The following is a 21,050-nucleotide window of genomic DNA, read 5'->3' on the forward strand; positions in this document are numbered from 1 at the left end:
TGCTCCCTCTCTAACGACCTGTGGGAGAAAACATCAAAAGTAACCAATGGAAACAGAGGATGAAGAGGGCTCAAGTGAAAAAAACACTGAATAATTTCTGAAGAGTTTTTTTAACCACAGCCTCCAGACCGTGGACCCACTCCAGGATCAGGGTTTTGGTTTCTCTGAGGTTTTTCTACGTTTCGTTTCAGCTTGACTTCAATTTGACTGATGTTAAAGATACAGAGAGAAAAAAAAATGGTTCAAACGCGACGTGGTCTGGTGTTTTTAGGTCAACGCTCAGAGATTAGAGTCGTTTACTGCAATAATGAATCGAGTGTGTGTGTGTGTGTGTGTGTGTGTGTTCATCCACCCACAGGGGGGTGGAGGGTTTGTTAGAACAAGCCAAAGAGTGGGAGCAGACGGGGGAGTACTCCCGGGCCGTGGAGTGTTACCTGAAGGTGAAGGAGGACGCCAACCTGGCTCTGATGGAGAAGAGCTGGATGAAGGTCAGAACTTTGTCGCCGTGGAAACGTTCACATTTCACAGACAGATCGTTCTCAGTCAGAACAGACCGTACAGGACCAGCAGTATATATATGTGTGTGTGTGTGTGTGTGTGTGTGTGTGTGTGTGTGTGTGTGTCCAGGCGGCGGACTTGGCCATCAAGTTCCTGAATACAGACCGAGCGGTGGAGGTGGTCCAGGTTGTCGGACCACGACTCGCTCACCTGGGGAAGTACAACGCTGTGAGTGAGAACACACGCATGGAAATACACAGCTGCTGGATTAGAATTAATGTGTTGATCCTGACTTCGTTGATTCACTTGTCCATAATTAAACTATCCAGATTTATTTAATCCTGACTTCTTTAATCCAGACTTTTTAAATCCTGATTTATTTAATCCTGACTTCTTTAATCCATATTTATTAATCCTGACTTTTTGATCCTGACTTTGTGTCAGGCGGCTGAACTGTATATCAACATGGATCTGATCGAAGAGGCCATCGACGTTCTGATGGAGGGAGGGGAGTGGAACAAAGCCAAGAGGGTGGCTAAGGAGCTGAAGCCCAGGTCTCACACACACACACACACACACACACACACACAGATAGTTTGTTGTGTTTTGTAGATGTAGCACAGAGCTCTGCTGCTGCTCAGTGCTGTACACCCCCAACATCAGAGCAGTATTTTCACTGGTCCTCCTCCGTCCTCTGGTTCTTCCCAGGTATGAGGAGTATGTGGACCAGAAGTACAAGGATCATCTGAAGAACCAAGGCAAAGTGGACTCTGTGAGTGCAGTGGTGCAGTTTAGAACTTTAAAACTTTTCCTGTGAGGAACCAGGTGGGTTCTCTGCTCATGACCTGTGATGCTTTGGTTGGTTTGTACACAGATTTGATTGGAATCAAATGATGAGAAGAATTTAATGTTGTTTTCTCTTCATGTCATGTGCAGCTGGTTGGTGTGGACGTCATGGCCGCTCTGGACATGTACGCAGAAAAAGGACAGTGGGACAAATGTCTGGACACGGCCTCCAAACAGGTAGAGGACATGAAGGGACATTTAGTATAGAATTATATCTGTACCAGGACAGAGTCTGTACCGGGACGGAGTCTGTACCGGGACAGAGTCTGTACAAGGACAGAGTCTGTACCGGGACAGAGTCTGTACCGGGACGGAGTCTGTACCGGGACAGAGTCTGTACCAGGACGGAGTCTGTACCGGGACAGTTGTAGCTAACGTTAGCTAATGTGTTAATGGTACCAAATGACCCTCGTCTGTTAGTTGGGACTTGGGGTCTGGGGTCCCGTGGTCTCCTGAGGAGAAAATACCGACTGTTGTGACTATTTCTGACTGACGTTCACTGAGCTACAACAGTAAAACGTTGTTTCTTACTCCTGGTATTTCTGTCACGTTGTTTTTTTTTCGTCAGAACTTTAAAATACTTCATAAATACGTGGCTCTGTACGCCACTCACCTCATCAAGGAGGAGGAGGCTCCGAAGGCGCTGCAGCTCTACGTCCAACACGGCGCTCCACCCAATCCACAGGTACCAACACACACCCGAGGTCAAAGGTCAGGCGACCCACCTTTGAATCGTCTCCCGTTCTGTCTCTGATAGATGGGACTAAAAAAAATGAGATTTCTTTTTTTTTCTTCAACCCACAGAACTTCAACATCTACAGACGTCTGTTCCTGGACCTGATCAACGTTCCTGACACGTCTGGACCAGAGTCGTACCACATGTGGGCCGACCTCCGCACCTTCCTGCTGCAGCTGGTAAAATGAAAAAAAAAACGAAACAAACATTATAATTTGATTGTTATTGTATTTATTTTATATTTTCTTTCTCCTTAAATTGCGCTGAGTTTCACCGGTGAGCAGAGTCTCTGGGTGGAGCCCCGGTTCCTGGTCTGGTCGGTCCTAACACTTCCTCCAAACTGCTGTGTTTCAGTGTGACAACGTGTCCAAGTCGGCCGAGGCCAACTCTCCAGCTCACCAGGACTTTGAGCAGATGCTGCTCATCGCTCACTACTGCGCCACCAGGTGTGCGGCCAAGGCAGTGGAGCAGCTGGTAAAAATAATAAAATAATATAAATATACACACATATTACTCTTACTCAAGGATTAAAGGTTACCTGAGGACAAAAACAGAATGTTAAGACATGGTCTGTAGTGTCCTGGTCTGTGTCTCCAGGTGGGTGTTGCAGCCAAACTGTAAGTGTCTCTGCTGCGTCACACGGAGCTGGTTCCTGCTGCCAACGCCTTCTACGAGCGTGGCCTGCAGGGTGAGACCACGAACGATGACGTCGGCTACGTCACAGCACACGTTTATTACACAGAGTGGAGTCAGTGTGTCAGTTGTGTCAGTTGTGTCAGTGCTGTCCTGTGTCCCTGCAGGCCGTGGGCTGGGAGAACATGGCCTTCATCTTCCTCAACCACTTCCTGGATCTGTGTGACGTGAGTTCCACAACAGAACCTGATCTTTAACACAGGGTTTCAGTGGAACATGTTCCTCTGGGCCTGGTACTCTTTACACGTGTGTCTTGTTCTTCTGCATTTAGTTCAAGTGACACACAGGTTCATGTTCTTTTTTTTTTTATCATAAACGTGGAAAAAATAAAAACAAAATTTACACATTTATGCAGTACCTGTGCAGACCTCTAGGGGTCACAGACCCTCTGGTTAGAGAGTCCAAGTGAAAATATGTTCCGTCTGTGTCTGCAGGCCATCGCCGAGGGAAACCTGGACGCTCTGGACCACTCGGACTTCCTGAACACGGACATTCCCTTTGAAGTTCCTATTCCAACCAAACTGTGTGTCACGGTGAGACGGGGCTCCTGGAAAACCAGTCCTGATTCAGGGTCTGGGTCTTAGTCTGATGTGTGTGTGTGTGCGGTACAGGATGACCAGCGGGAGCAGATCCGGGACTGGGTGCTGACCGTTTCTCTGGACAAACGGGTGGAGCAGGTTCTGCCGCAGGACGAACGGAACACGTACCAGGCCTCACTGGTGGCAGCAAACAGCGGCCTGCGGTCCCTGCCCTGTGTCCTCACAGGTGAGGGCCAACCACAGGTTTACAGCCAGTCTGGATCCTTTTCCAAGCACCAGAGTTCCTCAGACCTGATGACCGCCACCTACAGTCTGCAGATGGTATTGTTGTTACAGTCATTATCGTATTTTTTTGTTAATAAATTTTGGGTTTTAATCTTCCAGGTTACCCTGTGCTGAGGAACAAGGTGGAGTTTTCAGCTGCAGGAAAAATGGCCAACAAAGAAGACTGGAACAAATTTCTCATGGCCACAAAGGTACGAACAGAGAGGGATTTCATTTATTAATTTAAAAAATATATAAATATATATCTGACCTGTTGGAGAAAAAAGTTTGTTTTATAGAAAATGAACAGAAAAATAATAAAATGAAAAGAGGTTCAGCCAGTAGTGTCGCCCCCTGCTGGCATACATTAACTTAATAATTTTCTCAGCCTGTTTCCTACAGTGAGATCTGATCTTTTGTTTTTATTTTAAATCATTTTCGTGTTTTTCCCTCCAGACGACTCACAGTCCAGAGTGTCAGGACGTCCTGAAGTTCATCAGCCAGTGGTGTGGAGCTCTGCCCTCCGCGGGGTTCTCCTTCCACTGACCCTGCTGCTGCTCTTCTGTCTCCCCCTCCATCCATCCTCTCTCCTCCTCACCCCCCCCTCCTCTCTCAGGACTTTATCCTCTTCTTCATGACCAAAGTGAGGTTTTAACAGAAAGACTTCTTACATATAGAATGCCCCCCTCCTATAACGTCTGTGTGTGTCTGTGTGTGTGTGTGTGTGTGTGTGTAGCTGTGCCTTGCACGTGTTTGATACCAATGTTTATAATTATTCACGATTAAATAAAAGCAGAATTTTTAATTTAAGTCTGATTGTTACTACTATTACTATGAGATTAGATTAGATTAGATTAGATTAGTTTGATTAGATTGACCTAAAAAAGTGAGGAAACATCAGCCTGAAGGAAACTCTCATCACTGTGTTGAAATAAAACAAATATTTGATTTTTTTTTATTGCAGGAATAATTATATATTAACAGAAACAGAAAACCCCACAGTAAAAACATTTTCTTTAATTTATTTAGATTTTTATTGAATATACAGCTTCATCCATGTTTACACTCATTTCAGCTCAATTTGTAATGTTTTTAACAGAAAAATACTGCGATTATTTTTTTTAATTTGCATGTTTTGTGCAAAAAATAAATAAGCAAAACCATATTTATGTTTTTACAAAATGTTCATTTCAACAGTACAGAAAAAGGCAAGTATATTTAAATCCACTTTATTTTTTATTTTAACTTCATTCTTACATGAGAATTTGACATAAAAAGAGAAGAATAACAAAAAAAAATTAGTAAAAAAATAAGAAAGGAAATGTAAATTCTGCTGCCGTAGAATCAACCTTTATGCAGACGATACTGCCATCTACATCCTGGTGAGACGGTACCGATACACAAATCTGCTGTAAAATTAATGTGACTTTATTTTCTGTAGTAATTGAAATAGTTATTTAAATCTCCTGTTACGTTAACATTGTACTTGTTTGTGCAGGTTTTGAGTCTAACCACTGGGTGGAGTGTTAGTCCAGAAGAATTTGCACAGGTAAACTCCAGAAAGTAAATGACAGGTGAGCGATGGTGTTGACACGAGGAAACAGAAAAGACGGCGACAGTTAGGACAAAATATCAGTTTTTATTTCTTTCCTTTTCACGGACAATAACTTCAGTCGTTGATGTTCCAATCCCAAAACAGTATCGTCTGAAAAGTAGTTGATGAAAATACTCCAACATTATGTTATGGAATGAATGCAAAATGAGCACAAACACCTCCTGGTGACCAATAGTTGCACTGCATTTTTTTTGTTTCTGGTTTCAAACAAAAATCTTTTTGCGGATTTTCAGGCCTGTTGATAATTAGACAGTAAAATCCTAACGAGGAGTTTGAACAGATAAAAGACAAATTTAGCCATGGTTTACAAAGATGGCTACAATTAACATGTTTTAGCAACAATGAAAATTCTCACACTCTGTTTTTGGATTATGACATCAGCCGTTTGGATGAATGTCCGCCACCGTGGTGCTGATAAAGACAACCATAAATGAACTCTGTGTCTCTGGGAACGATCTAGAACGTTCCAGAATGATGTGGTGTTTAAAGATCGGCCATGTTTGACACAGTCGTCCATCTTGGATCTCCGATTGTTCCCGCGGTTACTCGGCCCAGCGTGATCCCAGCGCCGCTCCTCGGTCACTCTCTTGGCATTCACCGCGTGCCTTAATTGTATGGACATTTAAATCAAGGTCCGCTGTGAACACGAGGAGAGAAAACCCACGCTCTTCCTCCAGCTTCCTCTCCATCACGGCACACTTTCTGCTTTTTTTCCGTGGGGCGGGTCTCTTCCCACTCATTCCCATTTTCCCACCTATTCCCAGTTACCCAGCTTTTCTCTACTTTATCCCATTACAGCATTGAACGTTCCACTCTGTCAGACTGTGTCCCTCAGTTTTAAATCCCCCACCCCCTCCTCCTCCTCCTCATATTCCTCCTCTTCCTCCCAACGACCTTCAAATGACTAAAGGAAATCAAATCCCTGTCGTTATGTTTCTGTTGTCGTGAAGTTTCTCTTTAATTATTTTCACGGAAAAAAGAATAAAACTGTGACTCTAAAAGTACATTTGAAATATTCACGACTCATTTGTGGTTAAACAAACGGTTTTAAATGAATAAACTGGAATTAATCCCTAAATTTCAGACCTAAATTGGAGAATCTTTTTTGTACCAACATTTGCTGTACTAACAGTACTACGATCGTCACACGTCCAGATCCTATACTCTCTGTCCCTCATGACACTGCAGATTTATTTCTGTTTGTACAGTACATTATGTATCAGAGCAGCAGCAGCAGCAGCAGCAGCACTGAGCTCTGTCTCTGCAGCGTTTTGTCTCTGCAGCTCTGGAGGAAGCTTTAAAGATGCTATAGGCGTCTGTGGGCATGTGAGTGCACGTGTGCATGCACGTGCACTCACATGCCTCACAGAGTGTCAAGGGTATCCTGTTGACCTCTGTGTAATCAGGCAGAAAATTAAAAATAAATTAATAAATGCAGAAAAATTCTGACCGTTGACAAAACAACGTAAATCATTTCCATATTTAACGACGTTCTGTTTTAACAGTCCTGTCACTGACTTCAGTCTCTGGTCGCTAACGATGACTGGACTGGACGCTCATTATTATCGTAGGAAGTTGTTTCTTTGTTCACGTTTCTACAAACACAAAGACAAGTGTAATGATGAAGAAGAGAAACAGGTCAGATTTAAAGATTTAGTCCAAAATCAGCCGATGTCACTGTCGTCCGACCCTGATCGTTAACGGCAAAAACACTTCATCTAAATGCGAACTTGATGTTCTCTCGGATGGTCAGTATCTGTGTGTGTGTGTGTGTGTGTGTGTGTTCTCTCGTAAGGTCTGGGATTGATTTCCATACCATGGATGACCACCAGAAACTGTTAATGGTTTCCTGGAAGGGCCATAATGCAGCAGGCAGTGAAGGAAAAAAAACAACATGAATCCAACGTAAATGTGGTTTTGAATTCATGCAAACACAACGAACGAGAGAAAATGTCTGAATGTTCTGAAACTGGAGAGTTGATGGTTTCACATTTATTCTGCATTGTTTTCAGCAGCAGCAGCAGCAGCATTGCTCAGCGGCTTCCTGATAAGGGGAGAGGAGACAAGGACAGAGGAGAGGAGAGGAGGAGATGGACCCATCTGCAGCCTCATTAACCGCTCAAATGCTAATGACCTACATAGCTCATGTAGGCTAAAATGCAGAGGGTAGAGTGGGGGGAGGGGCAGGATCGTGGGGGGATTTGACTGCCTTTGTGGGGGTCGTACATGTGCACGTGCTCGTGCGTCTGTGCGCCTTCAACAGCTACGCTAGGTAGTACAAAAAAAACCCACGATTTTTCTGTCCTATTTAAACCTGAATCTGAATCTAAAGAGTCTGGTTTAGGTGAGTATCAATGTTGTTAAAGCATAGGTTGGCCATGGGAACAACGCCACCTACAGGGCTACGGTCAGAAGGCTCTAGATAGAGTGGTGCTGCAGCTGAGGATTATTGGCTTTTTTTTTTTTTCTAATTTAACAATATATATTTTTTAGTTTTCCTAACGAGACCCTGTCAGCTGGTCAGTCCGTACAGTCTGACGTCCAGGTTCACAGACAAAGGTTCCACTTTTCTCTGTCATTGATTGTTTGATTTTTTTGCGACTCAGTTACGGCCGCGGTGTTTCAGCTCCAGATCAAAGACACTCGTCCTACGACGAGAGGCTGAGTCGAACTGCGTTCACTGGAACTGTAGGTTCATCTTATCATTTAACACGAATCCACACAGTTACAGCAGAAATGGGACTTTTTTTTTAGAGCTGCTTTTACAGACATTACGGTAAATGGATTTAGAGTAAAGATTAATTTCTTTGAAATAGGAATAAGGTGTAAAACAGTGATCTGGGCGTGTGTTTGTCCAGCTCTAGTATGTGTATGTGGGTGCGTGTGTGTGTGTGTGTGTGTGTTTGCATCCTTCAAAGGCTTCAAGAGAGAAAGAGACAGCAGCTCCGCAGAGCTCACTGCGGCGTTTACAGCAGCTGATTTACTGGACATAAAAGAAAGGAGAAAAAAACCGTGGTGACAGTGAAGGTTACACAAAGATCAAAGAAAAACATTAAAAAAATACAAATATATGAAATGATCCAGAAAGAGGTGTGAAACTGAGTAACAATACCTGAGAGCGTCAGGGTGGTGCAGCTTTGATGGGTTTTTTTTTTTGTTTTTTTTTTTTCATAGAATTGATTTTTAAAAACCAGCACAAACCGTCCGTGAGCTGCAGCGACGCTGGGGGAGGCAGAGGGTGAGGGTCCCAGTGTCCTCCTGAGCAGGGATGCAGATCCAGATGATGCTGAGGATGCAGAGAGATGAAGGGAAGAGGAAGAGGAGGAGGAGGTGGTGGTGGTGGAGGACGGTGATGGAGATGCTGATGCTGTGGTCGGATTGTCCGTCCAACAGCAGACCGTCTGTCATTTCTGTGGTTTTTTTGTCTTTGTTTCCTCCTCCAGTTTGTCTCGAAGCAGAAATAGTCCAGAGTGGGAGAGGAAGCCGCAGCAGAAACATCCTGGACCTCACAGATGACAGCTTCAACACAGAGTGAAGGAGGACGGGAGGCAGAGGAGGAGGAAGGAGCGTCTGTGTGACAGGATGGAGGGAGAGGGAGGTAGGGCGCAGTCAGGGAGAGAGAGAGGAGAGAGAGAGGAGGGGGTGGTGTTCTGTTAAAGATGGAGCCTTTTTTTTTTACATCCTGGACTCCCAGCTCCGTCCTCTGTCCTTCCTCTCAGCCTCCTGTCCTCTCTTGGAGCCTTGTTCTTCCTCACATCCTTACATCCTTTCTCTCATCCTTCTGTCTTCACTCATCTTTTTGTCCTCCGTCTTCTCCGTCCATCCTCCTCTTTATGCTCCTGTTTCCCTCCATAGATTTTCAGTCATTTTTCACAGATAAATGTCCTTTTCTCTTTCTATCCCGACCTTCATCCCAGTGCCGGCCATAACCAATGTGGGGCCTTGGGCAGGATTTTAGGTGGTGCCCCTCCTACCCCCCTGTCCACCCGGTGCAGTATATTTTACTGTCAATTTGCAAACACACACAAAGCCAGAGACACAAAGTGTCAAAGAAAGAAGAAGTAGAATTAATTTGAATTATATTCTAAAGTAGAATATATTATTAGTTAAAATCATAAAATTGGAACGTTCATTTGAACTGAGATAAATGTAAAAGTCATGCATAAAGGCTGATATGCTAATATGCTTTTGTCATTTTCTATGCCATCTACTGGGGAAACGTGGGTATTGTACAGAAACGGCAGAAGTATAATAATAATATAAATAAATGATATAATTTGCAAATGTTTGGCAGGCCGGATTAAAAAGCTGAACGGGCCGCATCCGGCCCCACTGGCCTTAGTTTGCCCATGCCTGGTGTAGAGTGACACCCCCACCCCCCAAGAAGGGCGTGATGCTGCAGGACGAGCTACTGTACCATCAGGGCTATATACTGTTAGCCCTGGTGGTCTTTGACAGCAATACACCTAATCAAAAATGTTATAGGTTTTTGTTTTTATTGCTCTTGTAATCAAATATACATATTTTAAAATATATAAATTAGATCCGGTAAACAACAAACATTCATAATTTGTATACCACGTTGAGGCTTCATTTGTGTTATTTTGGACACAGTTGTCGTCAGTAAAGTGTCTGTTGTGTGCGGTGGTTGTGTAACGTTCCACCGGCTAGCAGACAACTGAGCTAACTGAGCTAACGGCTTTATCAGCAGGTTCGATGGTCGCTTCTCCTGCCCTCTTCTCCTCCGTACCCTCCTCCAGCCTCCGTCTTGTTTGGCTGAGCGCCAGTCTGTCACATAACTGTACTTATAACACCGGCGTGACATCCTGGCTTTACTTTATCAACAGTCGGATGGGAGACATGGCCTCCAAGCACCAGATGCCAACTCAGGAGGAAGCGCTGCCTGGGCGGACGGAGAGCCTGCGAGTGTCCGGTAAGTTAGCTTTTAGCATATTAGCATTACGATATAACTTGTGGCAGAAGTACAAAACTGTCCGTTGATTATTTATTTTATTTATGTGTATTAGAAATAGGCCTTTTAGCCGTTTAATGTCAAGACTGGCTTTATTTATATTTAATTATTAGTTTAACTTTCAGCCGTTGGCACCTGCTGATGTCCGCTTCCTCTAACAGCTCTGCCTGAACTGACGTTACTCCTCCCCTCAAATTAAAATATAAAATAAATTTTAAAAAATTAAGTAAATAGCGTAACATATTTTATTAAAATGTTAGGGAGTCATAAATGTAACGTTTTACAATTCCCTGGAGTTCCTTTTATGTTACTGAAAATAAAAATGTTCAAAAACCACTGCGTCATAGCTTCGACAAACCAAGAAAAACTTAAAAGATGGCCCTGAAAAGGCTAAAAGGTTACTAAAATTTGTTAAACTAAAAATTTGTAATATTTATAAAAAATAGTCAAAACAAATCAGAAATGTAGAGAAACATTTCAAGTCAAAGCCAAAGTTACGTTAAAGAAATAGATAATAGATTAATAAATTATTAATATAAGACTTTTTCGAATTTAATATCAAAGAAGGCAGTCAAAAAACGTATATATATAAAAATAATAACAGCATATTGACATTAATAACCGCATCACTTTTATTTACATGCAGGACATGTTCAAGCACGATAATCTCTTACTTTAACGGCTTTATTGCATCACCTGAATTCACCAAATATTTATAGAAGCCTACAGGTGGCCCTAATTTCATGTACTAAAAGAAGACACGTTAAAAGTGAATTTTATCTTCCACGGAGGCAAAGCAATCCAAGTTTAATTATAAAGCACGGTAAAAACAGCAGGTAATTAAAGATACACTGCAGAGCCATGTAAAGCACTTTGAAATAAAAACTCCAAGAGAGACATTAAAAATAAAAGACAATAAAAACAAGCAAAAAGGTAAGTAAATGAAAAGTGAAAGTTGACAATAGAATTTAATGACCTCTTTCAGTAAGTGAAGTGGCATGTTAGTTTCATCTGTGTTCAGAACATCTTTACACCTTTACCATTCTGGATGCAGTTCCAGTGCTGACCAGCAGGGCTCTCTCTGGCGTGTCTGTTTGTACATGAGCTATATTGAGCAACACTGCCCCCACGGTACTGCTCCGGTTAATGCATTAGGCTATGCTCCTGCCCGCTCACAGAAAATTAAAAACAATGTTTAGCATGAACAAAGAAGGCTTTTATGTGTCGTTAGCACTGAGCGTGAACTAGACTTCAATTTGTTGAAGGTTCAGATAAATGTGTGTGTTTGTTTGTGTGAGAGTCAGAGTCAGAGTCAGAGACGGGAACAGACTGAGAGCAGCACAGAGTTGGCAGTCAGGACCCTTGGCACTGGTCTGGACCCTCTTCACTGCAAGTGAGGGCACAGAGTCTTGGCACATGATGAATGGATCTGCACTGGCACTCTGGGAACGACACAGGGCGCACACACACACACACACACACACACACTTCCTGGTTTTGCTGTAACATTGCAAAGAGTAAAAGTCGAAGGTTGGGTGAAATTGTGAATTATTGCCTTTCTGTGAACGACTGACTGGGGTTTATTATGGTCTGACTTAATCCAGTTTGTGATTAACATTTTTGGCTGGAGAGTGGAGGTGGGCTGGTCTCAGGGAAGGACGACGCAGGGTTGGAAAGGGTTATAAAGGCAGGAGGGGGCAATCAGGAAAACAAGACTATCAGGACGGAAAACAAGGGTTCAGACGGTGCTGGAGCATCGCCAAAGATATTCGGGAAACGTGCCACAGCCGGAGAGAGAGGGGGAGAGAAAGACGGAGAGGGAGAGAGAGAGAGGAAGAAAGAAAGAAGCATAAAGGATAGAGAAAGCCATGCCTGGAGTGGTGGGACTTGGCAGGGTTAGCCCTCCTTTGTCTGCCTGGCTCGGGGCTGCAGCGCCAGAGGAAATGAAGAAAAGTCCAGGCTTGGTTGTGGAGGTGGTGGCAGTGGTGGAAGACGGGGACAGGGTCTGTCTTGCTCTGAGACACAATAACTTCCGAGGGACCGAGAACTCTTCTTCTTTGCTCCTGAGAGGGATACGATGAGGAAAATCCTGAAACAGAAGAAGCCGTTTTCCTTTAGAAAGAAATTCCGCGGAGATGCTCTTGGATTTTGGTGTGTTACCCGACAACAATATTTCATAGGCCGATTGCAGTTTTTTGTGGTAACTGAAAAAGGTTGTTGTTCTTTATTTTTAAGACTTAACATAACATTTTTGAACTTGATGGTGCGGATGTTTGACTTCAAAGAGTTGGAGCTACAAGAAGGTCAAGCACTGCCAGAGCTAGAGGTCTGTGAATGAAGCTAGCCACAGAATTTGACCTGCAAACTGTGAACCGTTGTGTTCTTATTTCTATGGCAACAGTTGTGTTAAGGGCAAAAACTTTTTTTTTTATTAAGCTGTCTTGTAAAAACAAGATAACAATTAATTTCTCTTGGTGCATCAAAAAGTTCATTCAACTTTAGTATCAGTTGGACCAAGATCAAAGAGTTGGTGGTACACACCATCTCTTGTCATGTCAACTGAAGGGTTGCTGGTCTGATTTCCAGAGCGAGTTTTTTTATGACCTTCGTTGAGTTGTTGTTGTTTGTGCAGCAACACTACGTGGTGAATGTTGTTGTGTCCATGACAACAGTTCTGTTGGGTTTAGTTTGTCTTAGAACTAAAGCGTGTTCTGTTTTTTTTCCTTCCAAAATGACTGTTTCAGTCACTTCTCATGAACTCCAAACAGATGTGTGAACAGTATTATATTTTAGGCTACTGAATATTTAAAATGTTGGGTTTTTTTTATATTAGACACATGAAATCACTGGCCGTCAAACTTTCTGGGTTTGAAAATCTGACCTAAATCCATTAACAGATGTAAAAGCTGTTTTGATTTTAATTTTATCTGATGTGAAGCCTTCACTCATTTCTGTTTGTTGTTGCTTGATATTTTACCCCCCCAATCCCCTCCCTCCACGCCGGCCGAGCACCACCTCCTGCTCCTCCTTTTTTTTAAGTCTCAGATGCAAAAGGATGAAAACAAAGAGCTGATGAAGACACTAATGTCTCCGTCATCACAGCCCCAGTGCAGATGTGTTCAGACAGCCAGCAGCTGGCCTGTGTGCCCAGTCTCTTCATTAGCCAGTGTAAATCATCATTACTGCAGCTCGCTGTGGTTGAACGTCTCATTCTGACTGAGATGAATGGCAGTGATGCTTTTGAGGCTAATTCAGGAGAGATGGTATGCTAATAGGAAGACGTTGGTGAACGTGACCGTTTGATGATTGTTATTTTTAAGCTGAAGAGCTGTTTCTTGGCACCACAGACGAGAGCTGGATGAAGACCAGGACATTTTATTAGTGGATCTCAGGTCCGGTTCACAAAGTTCATGTAAGTGATACAAAAAACAGACTGATTTCACATGAACTTGCTTTTGTTCCCAATTGACCTGGGTGGGCAGTAAGCAGCAGAGTGTTTGGACAAAAGGTCGAAGGTCATTTTCAGGGTTTGATGACGTGACGTTTCTGTCTCATGTTTTTGATAATTAAACATCTTTGTGCTCATCTCCTGCGAAATAAGAAATTCAAACACACTGAACTTTTGACAGGAGCCCAGGCCTTTGTTGTTGTTGTGTCTGACCATGTACGTGGTGATTAATGGGTTATACCTCCAACAAATCACTATAATTACAGATGCATTCACTGCTTTGTCTACTTCACTGGAAACTTTATTGGATGTCTCGCGCCCATGACATCATGTTTGTTGACTCCTAAGGTTGGATGGTTCTTTACGGTCCCAGAGGGAACAATCTTTTTGACACACCATCAACATTCATGTCGACTATTAACACCTCTCGTCATACCTTTTTATTTTTTTATATTTAATATAATGTTCCATTCCCAGGTCCTTTGGGTTTCGATGGTTCAGCCCAGTTCATCAGTCTTTCTCACTCGTACTCGTCTGTCAAACAACAGTGTAGTTTATCAGGTTTACTCCGTCCGCCTCTCTTTATGTGTCTCTCTCTTTTATTCACTCGTGTCCGTCAGCCTTTGTCACAGCCTTCGCCATGACAACACACAAGGATGCCATTAACAGGGTGAACGTGTGTGATTCCATCAGGCGAGGCAGAGTTCTTTGTCGTTCACACAGCCGTCTGATAACCTTGGCAGACGGCGACGTGACGGGCAGCCGAGATGCGGGCCTACCTGTAGGCTGGCTCAGAGAGAGGGCGTGGTTGGAGGGTGATGCCACGATGTGATGAGTGGTGTTATCACGCCATCCATCCATCAATCACAGAGTCTGCGGGAGTGGCTCTCCATCTGGAGGAGTAGCTGAAGGTCACGGACAGATAAACCGCAGCAGGTCTGAATCATGTCACGTTAACACATGGAGAAGTGTCGTCCACAATTACAGCTGGTCAACGAGACTGAAGCTACGTCTGGTTTAGTCTGTCCTTTTGTTGGTAGATTTGCTCTGTACCAGAGCGACTGTACTGAGTGTGTAGTGTCATGGTACGACCAGTGAATCTTAGCACGATTCATGTTTTATTTCAACCAATATGAATTTCAGCCTAACAATTATTTTGTGGTGCGACAAGAATACTAGAGTATTTGTATGAAGTATTTTAGTTACCTGCTGCTAACAGTGTGACCTGAAAGTCCGCTTTGATCAGCTTGTGTCACCAACATGGAGACGCTGCTGGAACTGTTGGTGGAAAAGTCAAGTCACAGTCTCTGGTTTGTCCACCTGAGAAATGACCTGGAGTTCTCCGCTGTTGAATATGTGATGATTACTGAAGAATAAAGATAAAAAATGTGTTTTCTTCAGCATGTTTGATGGTGGGAGCAGGATGTGGTGACATCATCACCTTCATATTTACTGACAGGAGGGAACGCAGCCGTCATCTTTGTTTCATAGTTTTAACATGTGACACGTTTGATATTCATGATGCTGCGGCAGCAGTTTGATCCACAGCTGCCTGAGTGTGAGACAATGGAGGGGAGGAAGAGGAGGGAGAGGAGGAAGAGGAGGGAGAGGAGGGAGGGGAGGAAGCCAGCAGCAGAACAATAAGGATAACTCTGATGGTTGTAATGATGGGTGGCAATAAAAGTGACGATGGCAATCAGAGCAGCTGATTGAGAGGGAGAGGAGGAAGAGGAGGGAGAAGGGAGGGTGAGGCAGGAGAGGAGGGGAGGGGGGGTGAGGCAGGAGCAAAGAGAAATAAATGAAGAGAGAGAGAGAGAGAGAGAGAGAGAGATGGGTGGAGGGGAGGGAGATGTAAAGGGAAGATGATAAAAGAGGGGGGAGCAGGAGGAAAATGAAGAAACCAGGCAATCAGGGAGAGAGGAGGGGGAGGTGGAGGAGATGTTGGGGGGAGGTTACTTTGTAGATTTAATTGCGGTGCAGTTGAAGCAATCTTTTTTGTGTGTGTGTGTGCGTGCGTGTCGACTCTCCAATCTCCCCCAGCCAGACATTAGCTGCAGTCTTCATTTGTCACTGTCAGCTCTGGACCTCCAGGGAGGAGGTGAGCCCAGCCCACGCAGCTCCTCTCCTGCACCGGGGCAAGGCACCGGGGCAAGGCACCGGGCCCCGAACTCATCACTGGGCCGTGCATGTTCATTCACAACATCGATGGTCAGGACAGACGTAGTAGTTTCAGCTGGATTTATATTATAAAGTAGCACAGCATCAGTTTTATCTACAGCAGCAGCAGCAGCAGCAGCAGTATCAGCAGCAGTAACAGCAGCAGCAGCAGCAGCAACAGCAGCAGTAACAGCAGCAGCAGTGACAGCAGCAGCAGCAGTGTTAGCAGCAGCAGCAGCAGCAGTAACAGCAGCAGCAGCAGCAGCAGTATCAGCAGCAGTAACAGCAGCAGCAGCAGTGACAGCAGCAGCAGTGACAGCAGCAGCAGCAGTGAAAGCAGCAGCAGCAGTGACAGCAGCAGCAGTGACAGCAGCAGCAGTGTTAGCAGCAGCAGCATTGAATCATAAAGGAATAGAAATGTCTAACATGCCCCTGCTGGACAATAGTGGTAATGCATTTCTATGTGTTCGCTCTGGTTGTTGTATCCTGAGGTTTTGGACCAGTTCCTCCAAAGTCAGTCCAGCTTTGTCTTCTTGTGTGTTTCATTTCTAACAACGTTCTGTTTTTACACACCATCTAATGTCAGGACAGATTAGAAACAATATATATTTTCAAATGATGTGAAGGATGTAAGAGGGAAGAAACAGAGATAAAAGAGCACCACCGACTGCTGATTGGCTGACTCTAGAACCACACACACACACACACACACGTATGCTTTAGCTGAAATAGAGCAGCACAAATTGTGTGTGTGCCACAGATGTCAGCGTGGATAAAGGCCTGTTCTGAGATCAGCCTTATTATTGTGACAGCATTCAGGGAGCTGAAGAAGAGACTGGGAGGCCAGCACACACACACACACACACACACACACACACACACACACACACACACACACACACACAGTGGATTTTTCAGCAACGACAAATGTTTTTTTGGAATTCAGACTGAATCATGTGGTTCATCCACAGAACACTGTGTGTGTGTGTGTGTGTGTGTGTGTGTTCTTTACAGTCATATTATTATTATTTGTTTTAAATCTAACAAATATCACAGACATTAATGTTTAGAGAAACAGTAGGAAATAACATGAAGCTGAAATGTCTTCTTTAACGCTGCCACCTGTTGGTGTTTTTTTTTGTTTGTTTTTTTATTACATTCATTCTCTCACACACACACACACACACACACACACACACACACAGTTAGACTCATTAGTATTCTGTCTGGACTTATTGTCTTTCCCTGACATTTACATTTAAATTGTTTGTCTCCCTCCTGTGTGTGTGTTCATTTGTGTGTGTGTGTTCATTTGTGTGTGTGTGTGTAGAGAGTAATGAACATGCCTCCACTTGTCCCCGAAGGCAGCTATTACTCACACACACACACACAGTTCTGTTCAGATGTTCTCCGTCCACAGACCGTCAGCGTCCGTTGATCGTCTGTTGATCGTCCGTTGCTCGTCCGTTGATCGTCCGTGGATCGTCTGTTGATCGTCCGTTGCTCGTCCGTTGATCGTCCGTGGATCGTCTGTTGATCGTCTCACTGTCTTCTTATTTTTCACTTTCTGATCATTGGCTGTGTTTTTTTTTTTTTGTTTTGTTTAATATTTGATCTGACGCTCTTTGATCTTTGTTACCAGCGTGATACCAGGTGATGTTCTAGTACCAGGAACCATTACCAAGTACTAAGTGATGATGCAATGACTCCCGTGTAACTGGTGCAGTTTAAAGTCAGTCTCTGATACTGTGGACCAGCATCCTCAACCAAGAGCTCTGGTCCAGTGCTGGTCCACGGGCCTGTGGTTTGGACAGGAAGAACCTGGAACCTCAACGGTAGATGGACCAATCAGAGCAGTTCACAGAGGTCGACATGACGACGAGACGTTAAACCTCACTGATTACTGATGTAGATGAGTGACATCATCCATCTGCCTGTGGTCTGAGATGACCACGTCCAGATGTTTGGTTCATCCTCCTCCACCTGCGTTAACTGCGCCATTTTTTTTCCCCACAGAATTGCACCAAGCATTCACTTAGACACACACACACACACGCACACACGCAGCCTCCAGCACATTATTACGCTGATGCACGTTAGCGCAGCCAGGTGGCTGTGTCCTCAAACAGTCCTCCTGCACCTCTGGCTCTGTGCTGATTAGAGAGAATTCAGCTGATATGAAATTATGCAAAGCTGCACACACTGTTTAAGTGGGTCACAGTGTGTGTGTGTGTGTGTGTGTGTGTGTCTTCTGTGGTTCCTGTAGTTTGGGCTGTCGTGTCCTGTGCTGGTGAATCATATTCACTCTGAAATGCACTGTTGTTTCTGTGGCTCCAGTGTGAGAACAGGACTCTGTCAATACGACACGTATCACGATACACGGGCAACAAGACGATGAAGATACATTGATTGTTTTCTCATTTGAACAACACTTTGAATGTGAGCGACATTTGTGGTCAAACCGTGTTTGGAGCCGTCGTTATCAAACTAACGTTGAAGGAACTTTCTGTCACTTTGTCCTGCAGAGAAACACAACGTGAACGGGAACCGCACCGTTCCACCTTTCCCACAGGGAACAGAGACGGCCATCTTTGGTGAGTGTGAAGTGACTGGGCACGTACACTGAAATACTGCGCAGTACACTGAAATACTGCGCAGTACACTGAAATACTGTGCAGTACACTTGACATTTTAACCATGGCAGATTAAAATCAAATGTTTTCCAATTGTTGTTTGTTGTTTGTCTGCTTTTTTCCATTTTGTTTTGCAGGTATGGGATGTTTCTGGGGGGTGGAGAGAAAGTTCTGGAATCAAAAAGGAGTTTATTCCACCCATGTGGGCTACTCCGGGGGATACACCCCAAACCCCACCTACAAGGAGGTGTGCACAGGTAAAAAAAACACGTTTTTCTGCCTTGTAATCTTTACTACGATTATATCACTGACCTCAGGATGGAGGTCAAGAGTCAGTCAGGCTCCGTGTACACAGGTACACAGGTACACAGATACACGTGTACTGTCACCTCCTTAGGGCCTGGGTAGCTCAGTTGGTAGAGCATCAGACTTTTAATCTGAGGGTCCAGGGTTCAAGTCCCTGTTCAGGTGGATTCTGTCCTTATTTTATTTTTTCTGTCCTTATTTTTACGCCTGCCTCAGAAGCAGACATCACTTGCTAGGGGCAGTCTGTTAACAGCATATCTGTTATTCCTGCAATATAGTACAAATGTATTGATTTATTTTATTTATCTACTAGTGTTGTAAGAAAACATCGATTCACTGAAATATCACTGGATTCAGATTTAATTTCTTGAACCGTAAGGCAGCCAAAATCAGAATGAAAGTATCATCGTGATGTCATCACGCTCTGTTGTGTCTCAGTCAACAGATTTTGGTCTTCAACAACCCAACATGTTCCTGCTCCCTCTCCGTTTCTCCAAACTCTGCTTCAGTGTTTATTTTATTTTTAGTCCTGAAAGCTGAATTTCTACTGTTTGGAACGTATTCCTACTGAAGTTACTTTTTTTACTGTTTGGAACGTATTCCTACTGAAGTACTTTTCTAAAGTGTTTTCCCGTCACAGAGGAGGAGAGATAAACTTTACTGAACTCTAAGCTCACAGATCAGAGAACCCACTGCTGCTTTATTTTCTGTTCTGGCTCTGCTTCATTTCACATGCTGCTGAAGATGAATTTATTCCTGTGAGATCGGACTGGTGCGGCATTAATTTAATATCGACGGCTGCTTTGTCTCTGTTCACCAATAACTTAGGGTGAGAATCCATAACTCCTGATATTAAAAAAGTAATAAGAAAAAGAGAGAGAGGCAGACTGAGAGAGGGAGGGAGGAAGTGGGAGCAGGGATGAGAGGGAGATGATGTTGATGGTGATGAGGTCAAACTCATTACCACCAGCAGCTGCTGCCTGTTCTTCTGCAGGAGTCCTGGTTTGTTCACATTCAAATTAGCCCTGAAATAATCAGTTGATTTTTTTTTTTTGTACAGTAAATAGTTGCAGTCATTTTTAATGAGCCGCTGTCAGTGTTGGATAAGAATCTCTGTCACAGACGTGAACGCCTCTTATCTCACATCATCGGTTCCAGAACGTCAAGTCTCAAGAGTTTTTGTTTTGTTTTTGTTTTTCACTGTTCCAGGTAAAACAGGTCACACGGAGGTGGTGAGAGTCGTCTTCCATCCTGAGCAGATCAGCTACGCACAACTTCTCAAAGTCTTCTGGGAAAACCACGACCCCACTCAAGGTACAAAAACACTGAGGTTAAAAATCGGTGTCAACAAACATGAACTCGACAGTCGCCAGGTACTACGGAAGAGGGGGGAGGGAGGGGTGAGACTGTAGAGAGGCAACCGTTCACACTCACATTAACACTCACATTCACACCTGCAGTTGGAAAAGAAATATCATCAGAATTAATCAAGGTTCGATGTTAATCAACATTGAAAAAACATATTTGTTAAATTTGTAGAACAGACAGCCTGCCAACAGCAGGTAGAGGTCAGTGTTTCTCACCTATCTCTATCTGCGGAACCGGCAGTCGACCAATCACAAGCCTTCAACCACTATTGGGTTTTGAAATATTCACCCTTTCTGGTGCATTACAAAGGGCAAATAACTGCCCGCCTTCATCAACCCGTATGGTGTGACACGGTATCAGCTCAGTCCCCAGTCAATCTGTACTGAACATCTGACCTGAAACACTTTCACCCAGATGTTATCTCCTCTTCCCTCATCTGTTTGTTCCAAAACGAGCAGTTCACGTGACGCCTGCGCTCAGTGTGCAGACTGTCCGTCTGATCGGTTCTCAGCGAGAGGAATGAAGATGAGTGGATCACAGAGATTTGACCAGATAACGTCCAGATTCTTTCTGTGCTTCACATGATCCGTGTCTTTTCCGTGATGCCTGAGGTGAAAAGTACAAGGTGTATGTGAGAAAATACCAGCGGTTTGATGGTCCGTAAAGACTGGCCTCAGGACTGAGGTCTGAAATAGGTCCCACAACCTCCTGGTTAATGAATACGTCCATGGACAAAGTCTGTTTCCACCGTGGCTCAGGGCTGGTTGATACCCCTGGACCAGGTGAGGCTGAGGCCTGGTCTGGTGGTGACCATCAGTGCACCTGACCTGGGGGGTCACAGACCTGGGGTGTGTGTGTGTGGAGGGACGACAGACTTTGTTGTGTCTAAAACCTGGGAGCTCCAACCAAACATTTGTTCCGACAGCGAGAGAATCTGATGCAGGAGTGATGAAAAGATGTGTCACAGAACCGTCC

The 21,050-nt window shown here is 44.1% G+C and overlaps 2 protein-coding genes and 1 non-coding gene across 6 annotated transcripts in view; all 3 read left to right on the plus strand.

Moving 5' to 3' along the window:
- ift172 (intraflagellar transport 172) overlaps positions 1-4,251 on the plus strand; it is a 29,938-nt gene extending 25,687 nt beyond the window's left edge. Inside the window, 15 exon segments of the mRNA XM_025056810.1 lie at positions 359-488; positions 628-726; positions 943-1,052; positions 1,207-1,270; positions 1,435-1,521; positions 1,913-2,029; positions 2,149-2,259; positions 2,435-2,554; positions 2,678-2,768; positions 2,805-2,809; positions 2,881-2,940; positions 3,208-3,306; positions 3,385-3,538; positions 3,697-3,788; positions 4,033-4,251. Of these exon segments, the coding sequence (XP_024912578.1) occupies positions 359-488; positions 628-726; positions 943-1,052; positions 1,207-1,270; positions 1,435-1,521; positions 1,913-2,029; positions 2,149-2,259; positions 2,435-2,554; positions 2,678-2,768; positions 2,805-2,809; positions 2,881-2,940; positions 3,208-3,306; positions 3,385-3,538; positions 3,697-3,788; positions 4,033-4,122 (1,429 nt within the window). The 3' untranslated portion in view covers positions 4,123-4,251.
- Positions 4,252-9,637: 5,386 nt separating this feature from the next.
- Positions 9,638-21,050, plus strand: part of msraa (methionine sulfoxide reductase Aa) — a 17,242-nt gene continuing 5,829 nt past the window's right edge. Inside the window, exons 1-4 of one of the 4 annotated variants that reach the window (XM_008313528.3) lie at positions 9,638-10,124; positions 18,294-18,362; positions 18,539-18,658; positions 19,917-20,021. In XM_008313528.3, the coding sequence (XP_008311750.1) occupies positions 9,908-10,124; positions 18,294-18,362; positions 18,539-18,658; positions 19,917-20,021 (511 nt within the window). In that variant the 5' untranslated portion in view covers positions 9,638-9,907. Of the gene's footprint in view, positions 10,125-11,423; positions 11,557-11,686; positions 12,315-18,293; positions 18,363-18,538; positions 18,659-19,916; positions 20,022-21,050 lie in introns of those variants that run through there. The other 3 variants (XM_025056793.1, XM_017033557.1, XM_008313530.3) reach the window with 3 other exon arrangements.
- trnak-uuu (transfer RNA lysine (anticodon UUU)) lies at positions 18,800-18,872 on the plus strand. Its single transcript has one exon. It is a non-coding gene; the product is annotated as a tRNA-Lys (tRNA).

The sequence above is a fragment of the Cynoglossus semilaevis genome, chromosome 7, assembly GCF_000523025.1.
Source record: "Cynoglossus semilaevis isolate Cse_v1.0 chromosome 7, Cse_v1.0, whole genome shotgun sequence".
Lineage (NCBI taxonomy): Eukaryota > Metazoa > Chordata > Actinopteri > Pleuronectiformes > Cynoglossidae > Cynoglossus > Cynoglossus semilaevis.